Source organism: Mirounga leonina, unplaced genomic scaffold (genome assembly GCF_011800145.1).
Source record: "Mirounga leonina isolate KUSES-001 unplaced genomic scaffold, KU_Mleo_1.0 Mir_94, whole genome shotgun sequence".
Taxonomy (NCBI): domain Eukaryota; kingdom Metazoa; phylum Chordata; class Mammalia; order Carnivora; family Phocidae; genus Mirounga; species Mirounga leonina.
Genome location: NW_023270855.1, coordinates 44,298,649 through 44,312,967, shown reverse-complemented (window position 1 = coordinate 44,312,967; position 14,319 = coordinate 44,298,649). Strand labels below are relative to the sequence as shown.

The 14,319-nt window shown below is 46.3% G+C and overlaps 1 protein-coding gene across 4 annotated transcripts in view; it reads left to right on the top strand.

Moving 5' to 3' along the window:
- The window catches only part of LARS2 (leucyl-tRNA synthetase 2, mitochondrial), a 147,760-nt gene that overhangs the window by 43,077 nt on the left and 90,364 nt on the right, over positions 1 to 14,319 (top strand). For all 4 annotated transcript variants that reach the window (XM_034998144.1, XM_034998145.1, XM_034998143.1 and 1 more), the window contains one exon: positions 9,506 to 9,595. In XM_034998144.1, the coding sequence (XP_034854035.1) occupies positions 9,506 to 9,595 (90 nt within the window). The remainder of the gene's footprint in view (positions 1 to 9,505; positions 9,596 to 14,319) is intronic.

The following is a 14,319-nucleotide window of genomic DNA, read 5'->3' as shown; positions in this document are numbered from 1 at the left end:
CAGAACCTTGACTTGGGTGGAAAATCCATTCTTTCTGCTCTCTTGTACCACCATTTTCTATCGCTGTAGCTAATTAGTGAGTCCCTTAGAATAAGGACTGGTTAGTAGGTCCTCAGTGAATGTTTTTTCATTGGTGGATCAAATGGGGAAAAAACAGAATTCAGAGCCAGCCTTATACCAGGGAGCTGAGAAACTGATCTCAGTGGAATTTTTTTTTTTTTTTTTTTGGAAAATTATCATTTGTTTTTGATGTAGAAGTTGCTAATGGAGATAAACATGGTTCTTTTTTGCCTTTGGAAGCTTGGAGGTTCTGTATACAGATGTCTTAGAGCTCTTAGTGTGGTATGAACTGGGGCGGTATTTCTCATGTGAACCCATATTTGGCAAAATTTAGTACGAAGCTAGATTGTGGTTCTAAGAAGAAACATACCACTTTTTAAGAAAGCGTGTTATGTTTAAGAAATTAGCAAGAGCTCTGTCTCAGGGCTTTCTCTTTTAAAAAAATATAGTGACACTTGAGTACCTGCATTTTGGTATATTTGTTGCTTTGATGAAGATTTATTGAATACCTGCTGTGCACCCATACTGAGCCAGACGGTGTTGGAAAGACAAGCTGACCCCCTTCAGATAACCTTGATCCTCACAACAGTTTCCAGGTGAGGAAAGTGAGGTCCAGGGAGGTGAGCCATTTGTCCAGGATCCCCAGCAAGTCCAGAGCAGACCCATGGACAGAGTCCAGTGCTCAGAGCCCCGTCTTCAGCTTGCCAACCCCTCCGTTGCCCTCCACCTGCCCTCAGACAGCCTGTCTGGGAAGATGAACAAAACTTGGGGACTTAAATCACAGGGGCAAAAAGTCTGTGTTAGGTCCTAAAAGAGGGACATGGACTCGGCATTCTGGACTGAGTCAGGTGGGAGCGTGGAGCACTGGGCCTCCCTGTCATTCCTCCCGTGGCCTGGGCAGCAGACCACTTGTCACCCCGCACTGTGGGGAGGGGAGCTTGGTGATTCTGGGATACCCTCGGGGCTCCACCTTCTCATCTTCATGCTGAATGTTTGCCAATTGTATTACCTACATTTTCTCATTTAGTCCTTGCGTCCATCCCAGGATTTGGTCCAATTAGTGACCCCTTTTTACAAATGTAGTGGTTATCTCTTGCTGCATAACAAACTGTCCCCAAACTTAGTGGCTTCACAGAGTCAGCATTTGTGTCTTTACAGTTTCTGTGGGATAGGAATCCAGGCTTGGCACAGCTGGGTGCCCGAGCACAGGGTCCCTCGTAAGGATGTCACCAAGGAGGAAGTCTCGTCAAGAACTGTCAAACTGTAGGCTGATTCCAAGAAGTATTGGGTCACTATGAAATCAGGGAAGTTTAGAAAAACTGTTTATAATTTTAAGAAAGTCACCCATGCTCAGTGTCATCCTGAGGCAACCCAGTGTGTATTTATACGTTGCCTTTTTTCTTTCTGATGCTCTTTTTATTTTTTCATTATATAATTGAAACCATAAAATGTAGTCAGTTTTATATCAAGTAGGTCATTAAACATTTATACAGTGTTTATGTAAGTAAAGGGTATAGTATTTAAGCCATTTCATTCGATCTAGCTTTAGTGCACGTTGTACAAATATTCAAATAGAAAGACAACTATGTAAACTTTTGTCACACAAGTTTAAGTATATGTGGTATGTGTTTGGTTTGCACAGCTCTCCCTGCTTTGAAAACACCTGGCATGCACATCTTATAAAAGTCGAGGTGAGGGGTGCCCGGGTGGCTCAGTCGTTAAGCGTCTGCCTTCGGCTCAGGTCATGATCCCAGGGTCCTGGGATCCAGCCCTGCATCGGGCTCCCTGCTCCGCGGGAAGCCTGCTTCTCCCTCTCCCTCTCCCCTTGCTTGTGTTCCCTCTCTCGCTGTCTCTCTCTCTGTCAAATAAATAAATAAAATCTTAAAAATAAAAAAAATAAAAGTCGAGGTGACTTTGAGAGGAGGAAATCATTTGTAGAGGTGCAGATCCCAAGTCACTCAGACCCAATTTGGATCCTAATTGTGCCTCCGCCTAGCCAGGCGATCCTAAACAAGTTACTCAGAGGCTTGGTTCTCTGATCTGTAAAATGATGTTGTATTCATTCAACAGCCACTTGCTAAACATCCATTGTACTAGGGAGTGTTCTAGGCACTTGGAATGTATCAGTGGGAGGAAAAAAGACAAAACCCTTTCTTTCATGGAGGAACCTTGAAACCAGTACTCTAGGAATGGGGGGGGTGGACAGAGATAGGCAATAAACATAACAAATAAGTAATAAAGTACATTAGAAGGTCATAAGTGCTATGGAAAGAAAAAAAGTAGGAAAGGGTAAGAGCAGGCGGAGGATGGGAGGTGTAAATTGCAGTTTTAAACAGGGAGTTCAAGCCCACATTTGATAACCAGAGTAACTGACTCCCGGGATCATAATAAGAACTAAATGAGATGCTTCTAAAGGGCCAAAACCAAGTCCAGCACTTGGTCAGTGCCTGGGAAATGCTCATTATCGTTATGTCTACTGCTGTTGTTTTTGCTAAAAGCATATTCACCCTGGTATTCCTTTCTGGAGCAGTGCCCCAGCTCCTTCCTTCTGCTTGATTTACCCAGACCTCCTGGGAGCATGTGTTTGAGTCAGTCCAGGCGCGGCCGGGCAAGCCAGGGTGTATTTCTTTTTTTTTTTTCCCAGGGTGTATTTCTCAAGGTGCCGTATCACTCCCCGATGTCCCTTTGAGTTGAGAGACCTGGGTTCCAAGGTCCCTTCTGCACCCCCCGACACGGCCCCCCGCCTGAGCTGGGCAGCCTTGAGCACTGCCCCCCCTCCCCCGCCCCGGCCAAGTGCAGGTTCCTCGTGTGTAAAGCAGCGTGCACGCACAGTGCCTGCCTCCACAGAGCTGCTGTCGGGAGGGAGACGAGAGTAGGAGGGAAGAGCAGTGTGGGAGTACAGAGCCGTGTAGAGACGTGTCCCGTCACCTGCTAAGGAGGACTCGAGGACAGGGCTAGGCTGCGCCGTCTGCCTTCACTTTCTCTGCGCCCCCCCTCCTGCCCGAGGTCCCCCTTAGGGGCATCCAGCTGAGGATTTAGACATCTTCCTCCTCACCCTCTTCCCCTGAAGCATCAGGAGAGGGCCAGGCCACCCTCCTTGGTTTTCTGTAGCCTCCCCTCCAGGACACATGTTTCCTCAGGACAGAGAAACGAGCTGTCAGAACACAGGGGCAGGACCAGATCCTGCCACTGATGCAGTATTTGGGAGGGAGATGTATTTGGGGGGAACCTCTTTGCAGTGGTTCTCAACCCTGGCTGCTTGTGACATTTCCGGGGGTGGGGTGAGACCCAGGCACCAGGAACTTCTACAACTCCGCTCCAGGGTGCCACCAAGTTTGAGAGCCAGTGCTAAGTTTAGAGGACTTAATGTGGGGGTGGCTGTTAATGTCCCATTCCAGCAGATTTTCTCCCTCTTCCTTCTTCCAACACAGCAGGTGCACAGAGCTGTGGACTGGAACCTTGAACCAGCCCCAGTGAGGAACATCTGATGCAGCCTGGATTTTTTTTTTTTTTTTTTGTCTTCAGCTGCACAATAGGAATCCTGAGGTCTGCTTCTGTGTCCTTTGAGCCATGCTGTGTTTTCAGAGCCCCTTCCCTTTAGGATTGGAGAACCTGAGATGAAATAAAGACAAGGTCATTACCATATGTTTCCTTTGGATCCGATGCAATAAGGAACATATGACAAAAATGCATGGTACAGAAGATCAGTTTTAAAAAAGGGACTCGAGCACCTCTCTCCTCTGTTTCCAGGCTTCATTGTTTTGAAGGCAGGAGGCTCACAGTGAGACCGGGGAGAGGTGGCTGATGCCTTGCCACTGGAAGCGGTGATTGCTCACCTTTCTTACCGTGTATGGGGCTGCTGAATGGTTGACTTAATAAACATGTAGCCTCAGGTTGTTGTTTTATTGTGTTTAATCCTGATAGCGAACCTGACTGTGGTGAGGCTGTAAGGCAAATTAAATGCATGATGGCTTTGAGTGATGTTAGCTGTTCTGTGATCTGGGACCAGTCTCTGTCAGAGATGCCAGGGAACCAAGGAACAAAGACCCAAGTAAATCCTGCCAGAGCAGAGAGGTGTTGGGGAGGTGGCTCTCCCTGCCTGGGTGTACACGTGTGTGTGTGTGTTTGTGTGTGTGTTGGGGTTGGGGGGGGTGTGCACCAGAGGTGACGGACGGAACGGCCTTGTGTGGAGGTCTCCATCTAGATCATGTGTTTGGTCTTTCCCTCATAAACACCATCTCTTTGTAGTGAGAAGGCCAGTATTTGGGAAGGGATAGCGATGCTAAGTGACCATGAGTTAGGTCCTTTGCTCTCCCTTTCGCCTTGTCCCGGTGGCCCGCCTCTGAGTGTGTGACGAGGAAGCCGGCCCGACTGCTCCATGACATACTGTGGGCCCAGCCAAGGGAAGTAGCCCGGCGACCCCTCCTACGTGGCCCTCTGTATACATTATTGCGTTTCTCCTTACAACACCCGCTCAGATGGGCTTCGTTACCCCAGTTTTCTAGATGGAGGACACTTGGCTAGGGCCACAAAGCTAACAATGATGTTAGGACTTGAACCCGAGTCAGTTGGCCCCAAAGTGGAATGTCTCTCCCGTAGATCACGCTCTGTCCAAGTCTTCGTGGACTGAGGAATGTGAGCCTGAGGAGGCCTCAGTGAGGTACCCAGAGGGTGACTGGCTGCCCCGATTCTTCCTTCACAGGCCAAATGCTGTTTCATATCAGGGACAGTAAAGTTGGCTCAGCCTCCGTAGGCTTCGTCACGGCCCAATCGATGTGCTGCGGGAACCCCTAGAAGGCCGGCTCAGATAGGAGCTTGAGCGGTCAGTGAGGTGCGAATGGCAGATCTCAAGGGATGACGTGTTGAGCCTCACTTGTGTTCTGAGGGAGCTCACCTTCTGCGTAGGGCTCTGTGTTTGGCTGTGAGTGTGCAAAATATTTTTCATGCTAAAAACCTGGCATTGTAAAATGTAGAATTGCAGCGCGGAGGAATGATGCTAGTTGAGATCCCAGATTCATAAATTCAGCCTCTTGACAGCTAGGTCGTGCTTTCTGGAGTTCAGGGGGATATAAAAGTTGACACCTTTATATAGATCTATGTGGCGTTCGGCTGAATTGCAGTTGCTTTTAGAGCGATAACTTCGAATTGCTTGGTTTTGTTTTAAAAACAAGTCTATAGCAACGTGGGTGTTGGCTTATTTGGAAAGCAGGGGAATGAAGAGGGATTTGGAAGACAGTGCACATCCTTCGCTTGACTTCTCTGGTGGTCTCGTGGAGGGGTCTTACCAGGTTGGCACTACCCCACAGCTTGTGGTCAGCCGTGGGCAACAGAGCCACGGACACAGGGCTCCCCCTTGGGGTCACCGGCAGGGCTGGGCCTGGAGGGGGCCGGATTCCAACAGACGCTGTTTAAACTCTGATTTGTTCAACAACTCTCTCGTGGGAGGGGGATAACCTGATGTGGCATCAAGAAAAACTCGTATGGGGCGCCTGGGTGGCTCAGTTGGTTGGGCAACTGCCTTCGGCTCAGGTCATGATCCTGGAGTCCCGGGATCGAGTCCCGCATCGGGCTCCCTGCTCGGCGGGGAGTCTGCTTCTCCCTCTCCCACTCCCCGTTTGTGTTCCCTCTCTCGCTGTGTCTCTCTCTGTCAAATAAATAAATAAAATCTTTAAAAATAAAAAAAAAAATAGGAAATTTATTACATGAAGGCATTACGTGAGATTCTCCAAGTCAGACAGTGGCTTGGAGGCATTATGTGGAGGCCTATGACACGATTGAAAATTTAGGTAGTAAAATCGATCGCCCATTTCCCAGTAGCACTTTGCGTGCAGAACAGAGTTCCAGAATTGCAGCTGCAACACCCCCAAACTTGACAGGCCTCCCCTCCAGTTGGTCTCGGAGTTGGTAGAAGGGCGAGGAGGTTGCGTCCCCTAGCATTTCTGTGTAACCCTGCAAGACGTCCTCAGCAGAGATGCCATCACACCAGCTGGAGAAGGAATTCTAAGTTAACTTCCTTGGGTTTCCACTTGTGTGGTGTTTTATGGAATGCCCGCCAGAGAGTTGTTCTCTTCGCTCTCCCTTTATCTGCCTGCGGTCACAGACTCAAAAACTAAAAAGATCAAAACCAGGGCGCCTGGGTGGCTCGGTTGATTAAGTGTCTGCCTTCAGCTCATGCCAGGGTCCTGGGATCGAGTCCCGCATAGGGCTCCCTGCTTGGCAGGGAGCCTGCTTCTCCCTCTCCCACTCCCCCTGCTTGTGCTGTCTCTCGATCTCTCTCTCTCTGACAAATAAAAATCTTTAAAAAACTAAAAAGATCAAAACCCTTCAAGCAGGGTTTCTCCCCTTGCTACTAGTGACATTTGGGGCAAATAGTTTTTTGTTCTAGGGGCTGTCTTGTGCATTGTAGGGTAGCACCACCACTATGAAGTGACAGAGATGTCTCCCGCATTACCAGATGCCCTTGGGGAGAGGATGTTCTGCGTTGAGAACCCTTTTCTTAGGGAAAGGAAGGAAGAAGGGCCGTTAACATCTGTGTGTGTGCAGCGCTCCCCCCGCCAAGATCTTTGTCCACAGGGCTGGGTTTTGAGTAAATCGTTCCCCAGACATGGAATTTCTAGCCACTTGACAAAAGTTAAGACTTTTAAGCAGTTTAATTTCAGAAAGATGTCTTTGATGATTGGTACTGAGATGAGGCATTAGAAGACCAGAAATAGCTCTTTTGGTTTTGGGGAGTTTTTCAAAGTTAGCAAATCAAGAGAGGTTCCAGAAGAGTTCTGTGACTTTTTCGGGAAATGCATTTCTGAGCAGGGTCAGTCTCGGACCACGTTTATGGTTCTTATGGGACGGGCTCCTGTCTGCTCTGGCATCTCTTCACGGGTAGAATGGGCAGTACTGAGGGTGCCGGCTGGGCCCTGTGTGCAGCAGATGGGAGGAAAGGGGCAGGGGCATCCCCTGCCTCCTCTGGGCAGGCTGCTCAGGCACTGCAGCCTGGGAGCAGGTGAATGAACATACATCGAAATCAAACTGTCAGGAGTGGATAAGGGTCCTTGGAGCAGGGGTTTTCAAACGGTGCTCTTTTAGCAGCTGTTATTACCTTTTCTTCAAACAATACGTGCAGAAACCCAATATAAAGAAAACGGGTCAGAGCCAAGTTTGAGGCCAGGGTGCAAGAAGGGGACCCACAGTCCCCCCATCCCTCACCTCACCTCGCCTCGCCTCACCTCACCTCGCCTCTCCTCACTTCCAGGGAGAAGGCACTTTGCATTATACATCTGACTGAAAGTAGGCTAATGCTTGGTTGGGTAACGATCTTTTCCTTTTTTTCCTGACTAGATCTATCATCATTTTTTTCTATTTTGGGTTAAAGTGGTTTTCAAAACCATAATCCAAGATGGATATAATAATGCTGTTGCATTGCTGTTTAATTTTTCTCTCAATACAGAGGCAGATTCAAGGGCTGAGAACATACACACGTACATACACACACACACACACACACGCACACATATATATGTTCATTTGAAGTATTTTGATATTCTCTTATGAAAAGCTTAAATATATAGAAAAATAGAGAAAAGAGAACTCCCCTCCCCCCCCCACCCCCACCCCATGTAACAGTTGTCATGATTTTGGTCACATTTGCTTCACATGTTTCCTTAAACTTCTAACAGATGAGAATTTTAAACGACATTCACAATAACAAGGTCTGGGAATATTTTTACCCAGTTCCCCTTACCCACCCCGCCTCCACTGCCCCAGTTCATCTCGTGGACCGACGTGATTTGAATTTAATTTGTGAAACCTATGTGAGGGAGACCAGTTTGATTCAACATGCAAGCAATCCTTTTTTTTTTTTTTACTTATTTTTTAAAAAAATTCAATTAATTAACATACAACAACATGCAAGCATTCTTATATCCATTTAGATTTTGGGGTGCCTCAACCTGAGCAAAACAAAACATACGGAGGACAGCTCCTACCCTGGGTTTTATTAGAAAATGGGAGTTCTTGAGTGGCCTCTCTGGGAAACGGGAAAATGAGTTAGTTCTGTGCCTTGCCTGCAAGGGCTGGGGGTGGGCAGGTAGCCGGTAGAGAAAAGATAAGGAAATCTCAGAAGGTGAATTCGGAGGTTTGGGGGAACAAGCCCTCCCGTCGTGTGGTGGTCCCATTCTTGAGTTGGCAAAGTGTTTGGTGCATGACGCCCCTGCAGACCTGGGGTCCTGGGCCCTCGGGAGCTGTGTTGTGTGCCTCACGGCTCTGGCATTGCGTGGGGCCAGCCTGCTGGGGGACCAGCTCCCGTGGGAGCCAGGCGGGTTATCACTACCTGCCTTGCAACAGGAGGCGTGGAGCCAGTGATCAGAGTTGAATTCCTTGTTTTCTTGGAGTTTACTCTGCTGTTTTTACAAAATAGCGCCTAAAAGGACGCAAGAATCTTACGTAAGAAAAATAGCCCATTGGGGGCCCCAGTTTACCTGACACCTTGCCCAGTTCCTGTCCCACATGCCCTCGCATCCTGGGTTTTCAACTCTCTCTTCATTCATTCACCTGCAGAAAGACTGGGTTGTTTGCACTTTTGATAGAAGTACGCCTTACATCCATAGTCCATTCCACATGGAACCATTTAGAATGATCCCTGCCCTGTGTTCATTTCTGTGTTAGCTGTTTTTTGAAGTTAAGGACTGCTCGAAAAGAAATAGTGTGACAGTGTAGAGGTTTTATGCTTACTTGACTTTGTCAGCTTGGAGATTGGTTAATCAGTAACTTCTTTTTAAAGATTCTACAGTAAGTGTGTTTTCAGGACAGAAAACAAACTTTCAGAACCTTAGATTTAGGCTTGGAAGTACAAGCCAGGTGATTTCTCACTAAGTTTAATTTTTAATAATGATTTTAATGGGTCTTCCTAACCAGGCAATAGCCTGATTCACCTAATGGAATAAATGGAATATAAATAAGTCTAAAAGAGCTTACAGGGCCCAGTTAATATGGAGAAACACAAGATTTGTTTTCAAATGAGCATACTACTGAAGTAGGCAGATATTCCTCTTGAATTTGTGATTGCTTTCAAATTGAACTACGTTCGTGAATTGGCGTCACGATCCCCAAAATACACGCTGACAAAAATGGTAATGCCCAATTTCATGCAGTGTCATTCACCTGTTACTTGCATGGCCCAGGGGAGAGGTGTGCAGAAGACATTGAGTTTCTTTTCATTAAACTGACCCTGGGAAAGGTAGGGGTGGCATTTCAGTAATAGCTTTCTTCCCAGAATGAATTGCTTCTTCCCTCACTTTACGAATTGGCAGAAGATATATGTAGGTTGGTAAATATTTTTGTGGTGTGATTGCTTTTTAAAATTGAATCGCAAGGCCAGTGCATACGTTGGTGGTGGGGAGAGGGGGAATGTTTACAGTGGCCCATGAGTAATTTTTTTCCCCTTCTTTGGCAGGAAATAACTACATGTTTACCAGATTATTACAAATGGACTCAGTACCTCTTTATTAAGCTCTATGAAGCTGGGCTTGCCTATCAAAAGGAGGTAAGTTAAAGTGAGCTGCACTGTACAGTTTTTGTAAATCTTCTCAGTCTTACTAGAGCACATCATGGTTAACTAAGCTATGAACCATACACAGAAGCACTGGAAATGAACCCTACCTCAAGTTCACGAATTCAATCATGGCAGACCCAGAAAGTATCTACTGCCTGGCTGAGTTTGGTGCCTCCAGGACAGGCCTGGGGCTTCTGTCAGCCTTGAATTCCACCACAAAGTGTCTGGTGCCCATCATGACATCAAGGAGGGAGCATAGGAAGAGAGGAAGTTTCTCCAGTCCCAGCTCAGCTACCTCTCTCAGCCTGGGTAGCTTAACTCGAGGAATTGTGCCTTCTCACCTGCTATATGGGTGTAGCACCTCCCTTGCATGGCGTGGGGAAGATTCAAGGTGCTATTTAAAGAACAGCTCTTATAGGGGCACCTGGGTGGCTCAGTCGGTTAAGCGTCTGCCTTCAGCTCAGGTCATGATCTCAGGGTCCTGGGATCGAGCCCTGCATTGGGCTCTCTGCTCAGTGGGAAGTTTGCTTCTCCCTTTACCCCTCCCCACCCCTTGCTCGTTCTCTCTCTCTCTCAAATAAATAAACAAAATCTTTAGAAGAAAATTATAATCAGTATGGAGACAAATGCAGAAGGCTCGATTTGAATTTCAGAATAAACCCAAAATGTCGTAAACCTTGACAAAATAAAAATCATATGGCTGACCTAAGTCAGGAGGTGAAATTGGGGAAGAAAAGTAGAAGCAAGGGTGAGTTGATCCCTTTATTTTTCATAACAAGGAGGCAGAGATGAAGAACTAGAGGTGTACATCTGTTTTTGTTTTAATAGTTAGAAAGGTAGCTGTTACAGCTCAAGGTAACAAAGACCCCAAAAACTAGAAGAGGGTGGAAGGAAGGCTGTATGATCATGCTCTCTCATATTTCATGGCAGAGGGTCAGTAAAACTGGCTAAAGGTAATATGCCAAAATCGAAGTGTAATTTTACTAAAGTTACAATGGTAAACACCGGAAGAACTAATGGACAGAAGCTGCTCAAAGTGGGGGCATATTTTGATAACCATTCAGATTATTCATGAATGTTCTTTTTTGATACTACACCAAAACTCAGTAAGTGGTGGTTTCTTCAGAGTTAGTTGTAGTGTTAAATCTGAAACGTCAATTAACTTTTATACTCTGCTACATTAAAATGCATTGGTTTGTCTTGCACTTTGAATGGATCCCCCCCCCCCCCCCCCCCCCCGTGCATCATCTTGTAACATCATGCATCGGTCACTTGGAAAATCTGGTCTAGTGAGTTATGCAGATCTTCCAAATGTTGCCATATTTCGTCTCAGAACACCATCGGAAGAGTTTTTAAGTGGTGGGAAGCTGTGAAGTTCATGGTGGGCGGATGCAAGTTTTCTAAAATTCTGATTTTTTTTTTTCCTTCACTTCGAAGTTCAAATTGTATCATTGGCAACAGAAACCATCAGTTGTTTTCCTCGGAGCAGTGGGCTCACTTTGTTTATTTTTGCGAGCATGTTTGCCAGGTTCCTGAGTCTCAATCACCATAGTTTATCATCAGTCATTCTTTCGCATAAAAACATAGTTACATGAAAAAAAAAAAACTGGCTAATCCTGCTCACCACTCGAACAGTCGCGTTTGTGCTTTTTCTCGAAACAACTGTCCCAACTCCGCTGTGTGGCACCACTTAGGCCTACGTCCCATTTCTTCACAGAAAATATGACGAGGATGTATGCTCAAGTGTTAAGATTTAAGAACACAAATCCATTTTACTGCCTCGTCAAGCACATTATCAGTGAAGCTGACTTTTTTTCCCCCCTTTCTCCCGGGAGTGCACAGTGGTGAAGAATCCAGTGACCCCTCGTAGAGTTCGTTGCCGCTGCCTTGCTTCATGCTGAGGGCTGACGGTCTCACTCACCATCACTTCCCCACCCTCAGTGCAGATGTGAACACAGGGAAAAAAGCAAACAGCGTCTTATTATTATAATGAAGAGTTTTGACCTGCAGACCCCTTGAAAAGGCCTCAGGGACCCCCAGAGGTCACACTTTGAGAACCACTGTCCAAAGTAAACAACCCTTACCCCTGTTCCCGTCTTTAAATTAAGAATATTAAAAGGTTGATTATTTAAAATACGTTGTTGTTGAGTTGAAGACTTGAGTCCCCATTAGCATTTGGGATGAATTGATTGAGAATTTTGTGGAACTGGATCATACTGTCCTGGGTCAGTTTAATTTCTTAAAACAGCATAGCTGTTCCTGGGCCCAGAGCCCCCTCAGGTGAGGAATGGTGAGAGACGAGAATACCTGTCCAGAGTTCCTGCCCACAGCATATCTTTTTGCATTGTTAAAGCATAGTTTACAAAAGTTACAAACCTGGTTCCCACCCAAATACAAAATGAACATGCATCAGAGATTTTATCCAACTCATTAATTAGTTAGGAAACCAGTCGTATGTTAAGACTGGTTCAAATCGAGCTTTCAAGGAATGGAGACTAATAGAGTCAGAGGACCACTGAAATGAATCTGCTAATAGAATCCAAGCCACTTAACGTCCTACAAGGCCGTAAACCTAACTTTGGGAGCTGTCTTTGCTAAGATTTTGCATTGCCACTGGATGGGAGCTGTTGGCATTATTCTCAGACAGAAACCATTTGCATTGGGTTGAGTTTTCTACAAGTTAACCTCTCCCCTTGCACCCAGGTGGGATTGTAAAACAGCTTAAACAATAGTAAATAGGAAGTCAGACAAAGCTACCTGCCTCTAGAAAATCAGATCATCCCTGGGGGATGTGGGCCCGCTAGACGACCCCAGCCCACATGGAAGGGACCTCCTAGTCCCTTTGGTCTGTTTCTAAGATCTGGGTAATTTTTCTTGGGAGCGTTATTCAGTAGTCAGAAGTAAAAGGGTAGGAAAAGAATCAGTGGAAAATTATCAGAGTCCCACTTCCACTCAACAGGTTTCGGTACTGACCTGGCAGCCTGACAGGCGCATTCCCAGAAGAGCCTCCCTTGCTCCAGGAATTACATTCAAAAAGGGTTTCCACACTGGCATCACCCATGGGTCCAGGCAGAGGGAGAGAGATAGCAGGAGCTACATTGTGTTTCCCAGGTGACAGCAAGGATGAACTCAAATCCGAGTGAGGCATGAAAAAGCCATAGCAAAGCGGAGGGTGCACTGCAGCTAAACTGTGGGGAAGAGTAAACAGTTGTTGGAAGAGTGTCAGCAGTTGTATTGGATTACCCAATGTTCCCTCGCCTCAGTGGTGTGGTTACTGTTTATTGTATATGCATGGGATGTTGAAATGATGGGGCACGTTGACTTAATAGCGTAAACATTTCTCACACGGAGCCCTTACGTGTGCCGTGTGATATTCCTTCATAGGATTTTATTCTTTGTAGCTATTTATTTTCTGTTTCAGTTGAGTTTGTGAATATACTGAATATTTATCGTGGTATTCCTGTACATAGGATGCTTGTTTCTCTGTCTCTGCACTCGGGGTTTGTTCACGACACCTCTGTTTTACAGCACATCAAACCCAGATAGGAAACTGAACCTCGTCACTGTTGGGTTGGATCCAAAGCCAAACATGCAGCATCTTAGGAGCTAAGTAACTTTTTTAAAGACGGAAGGGGTTCTGGGGGAGAGTCTCATTGCATGGACACAGCTGTCCTGCTGGCTCCAGATGTCTCTCTTCTCCTAACCTCGATCCCCCTCCATGACGCATGCCTTTGGGGATTACAGTCCAGTTTCCCCACTGACAGCTTCTCTCTTAGGAACACCTTGTATTCGTTTCCTATTGTTGCTGCTGTAACAAATGACCACAAACAGGGTCGTCTTAAAACAACACAAATTTTTAAATTTTATTTTGTTATTATGTTAATCACCATACATCATTAGTTTTTGATGTAGTGTTCCATGATTCATTGTTTGCATATAACACCCAGTGCTCCATGCAGAACGTGCCCTCTTTAATACCCATCACCAGGCTAACCCATCCCCCCACCCCCCTCCCCTCTAGAACCCTCAGTTTGTTTCTCAGAGTCCATAGTCTCTCATGGTTTGTCTTCCCCTCCGATTCCAGCCCCCGTCATTCTTCCTCTCCTGCTATCTTCTTCTTTTTTTTTTTTTTTTAACATATAACGTATTATTTGTTTCAGAGGTACAGGTCTGTGATTCAACAGTCTTACACTTACAGTTCACAGCGCTCACCATAGCACATACCCTCCCCAATGTCTATCACCCAGCCACCCCATCCCTCCCACCTCCCCCACTCTAGCAACCCTCAGTTTGTTTCCTGAGATTAAGAATTCCTCATATTAGTGAGATCATAGGATACATGTCTTTCTTTTTTTTTTTTTTTTTAAGATTTTATTCATTTATTTGAGACAGAATGAGAGAGAGAGAGAGCACATGAGAGGGGGGAGGGTCAGAGGGAGAAGCAGGTTCCCCGCCGAGCAGGGAGCCCGATGCGGGACTCGATCCAGGGACTCCAGGATCACGACCCGAGCCGAAGGCAGTCGCTTAACCGACTGAGCCACCCAGGCGCCCAGGATACATGTCTTTCTGATTGACTTACTTCGCTCAGCATAACACCCTCCAGTTCCATCCACATCGTTGCAAACAGCAAGATTTCATTCCTTTTGTGGCTGCATAGTATTCCAGTGTGTGTGTGTGTGTGTGTATACACACAAGAAGATGTGGTATATATATAC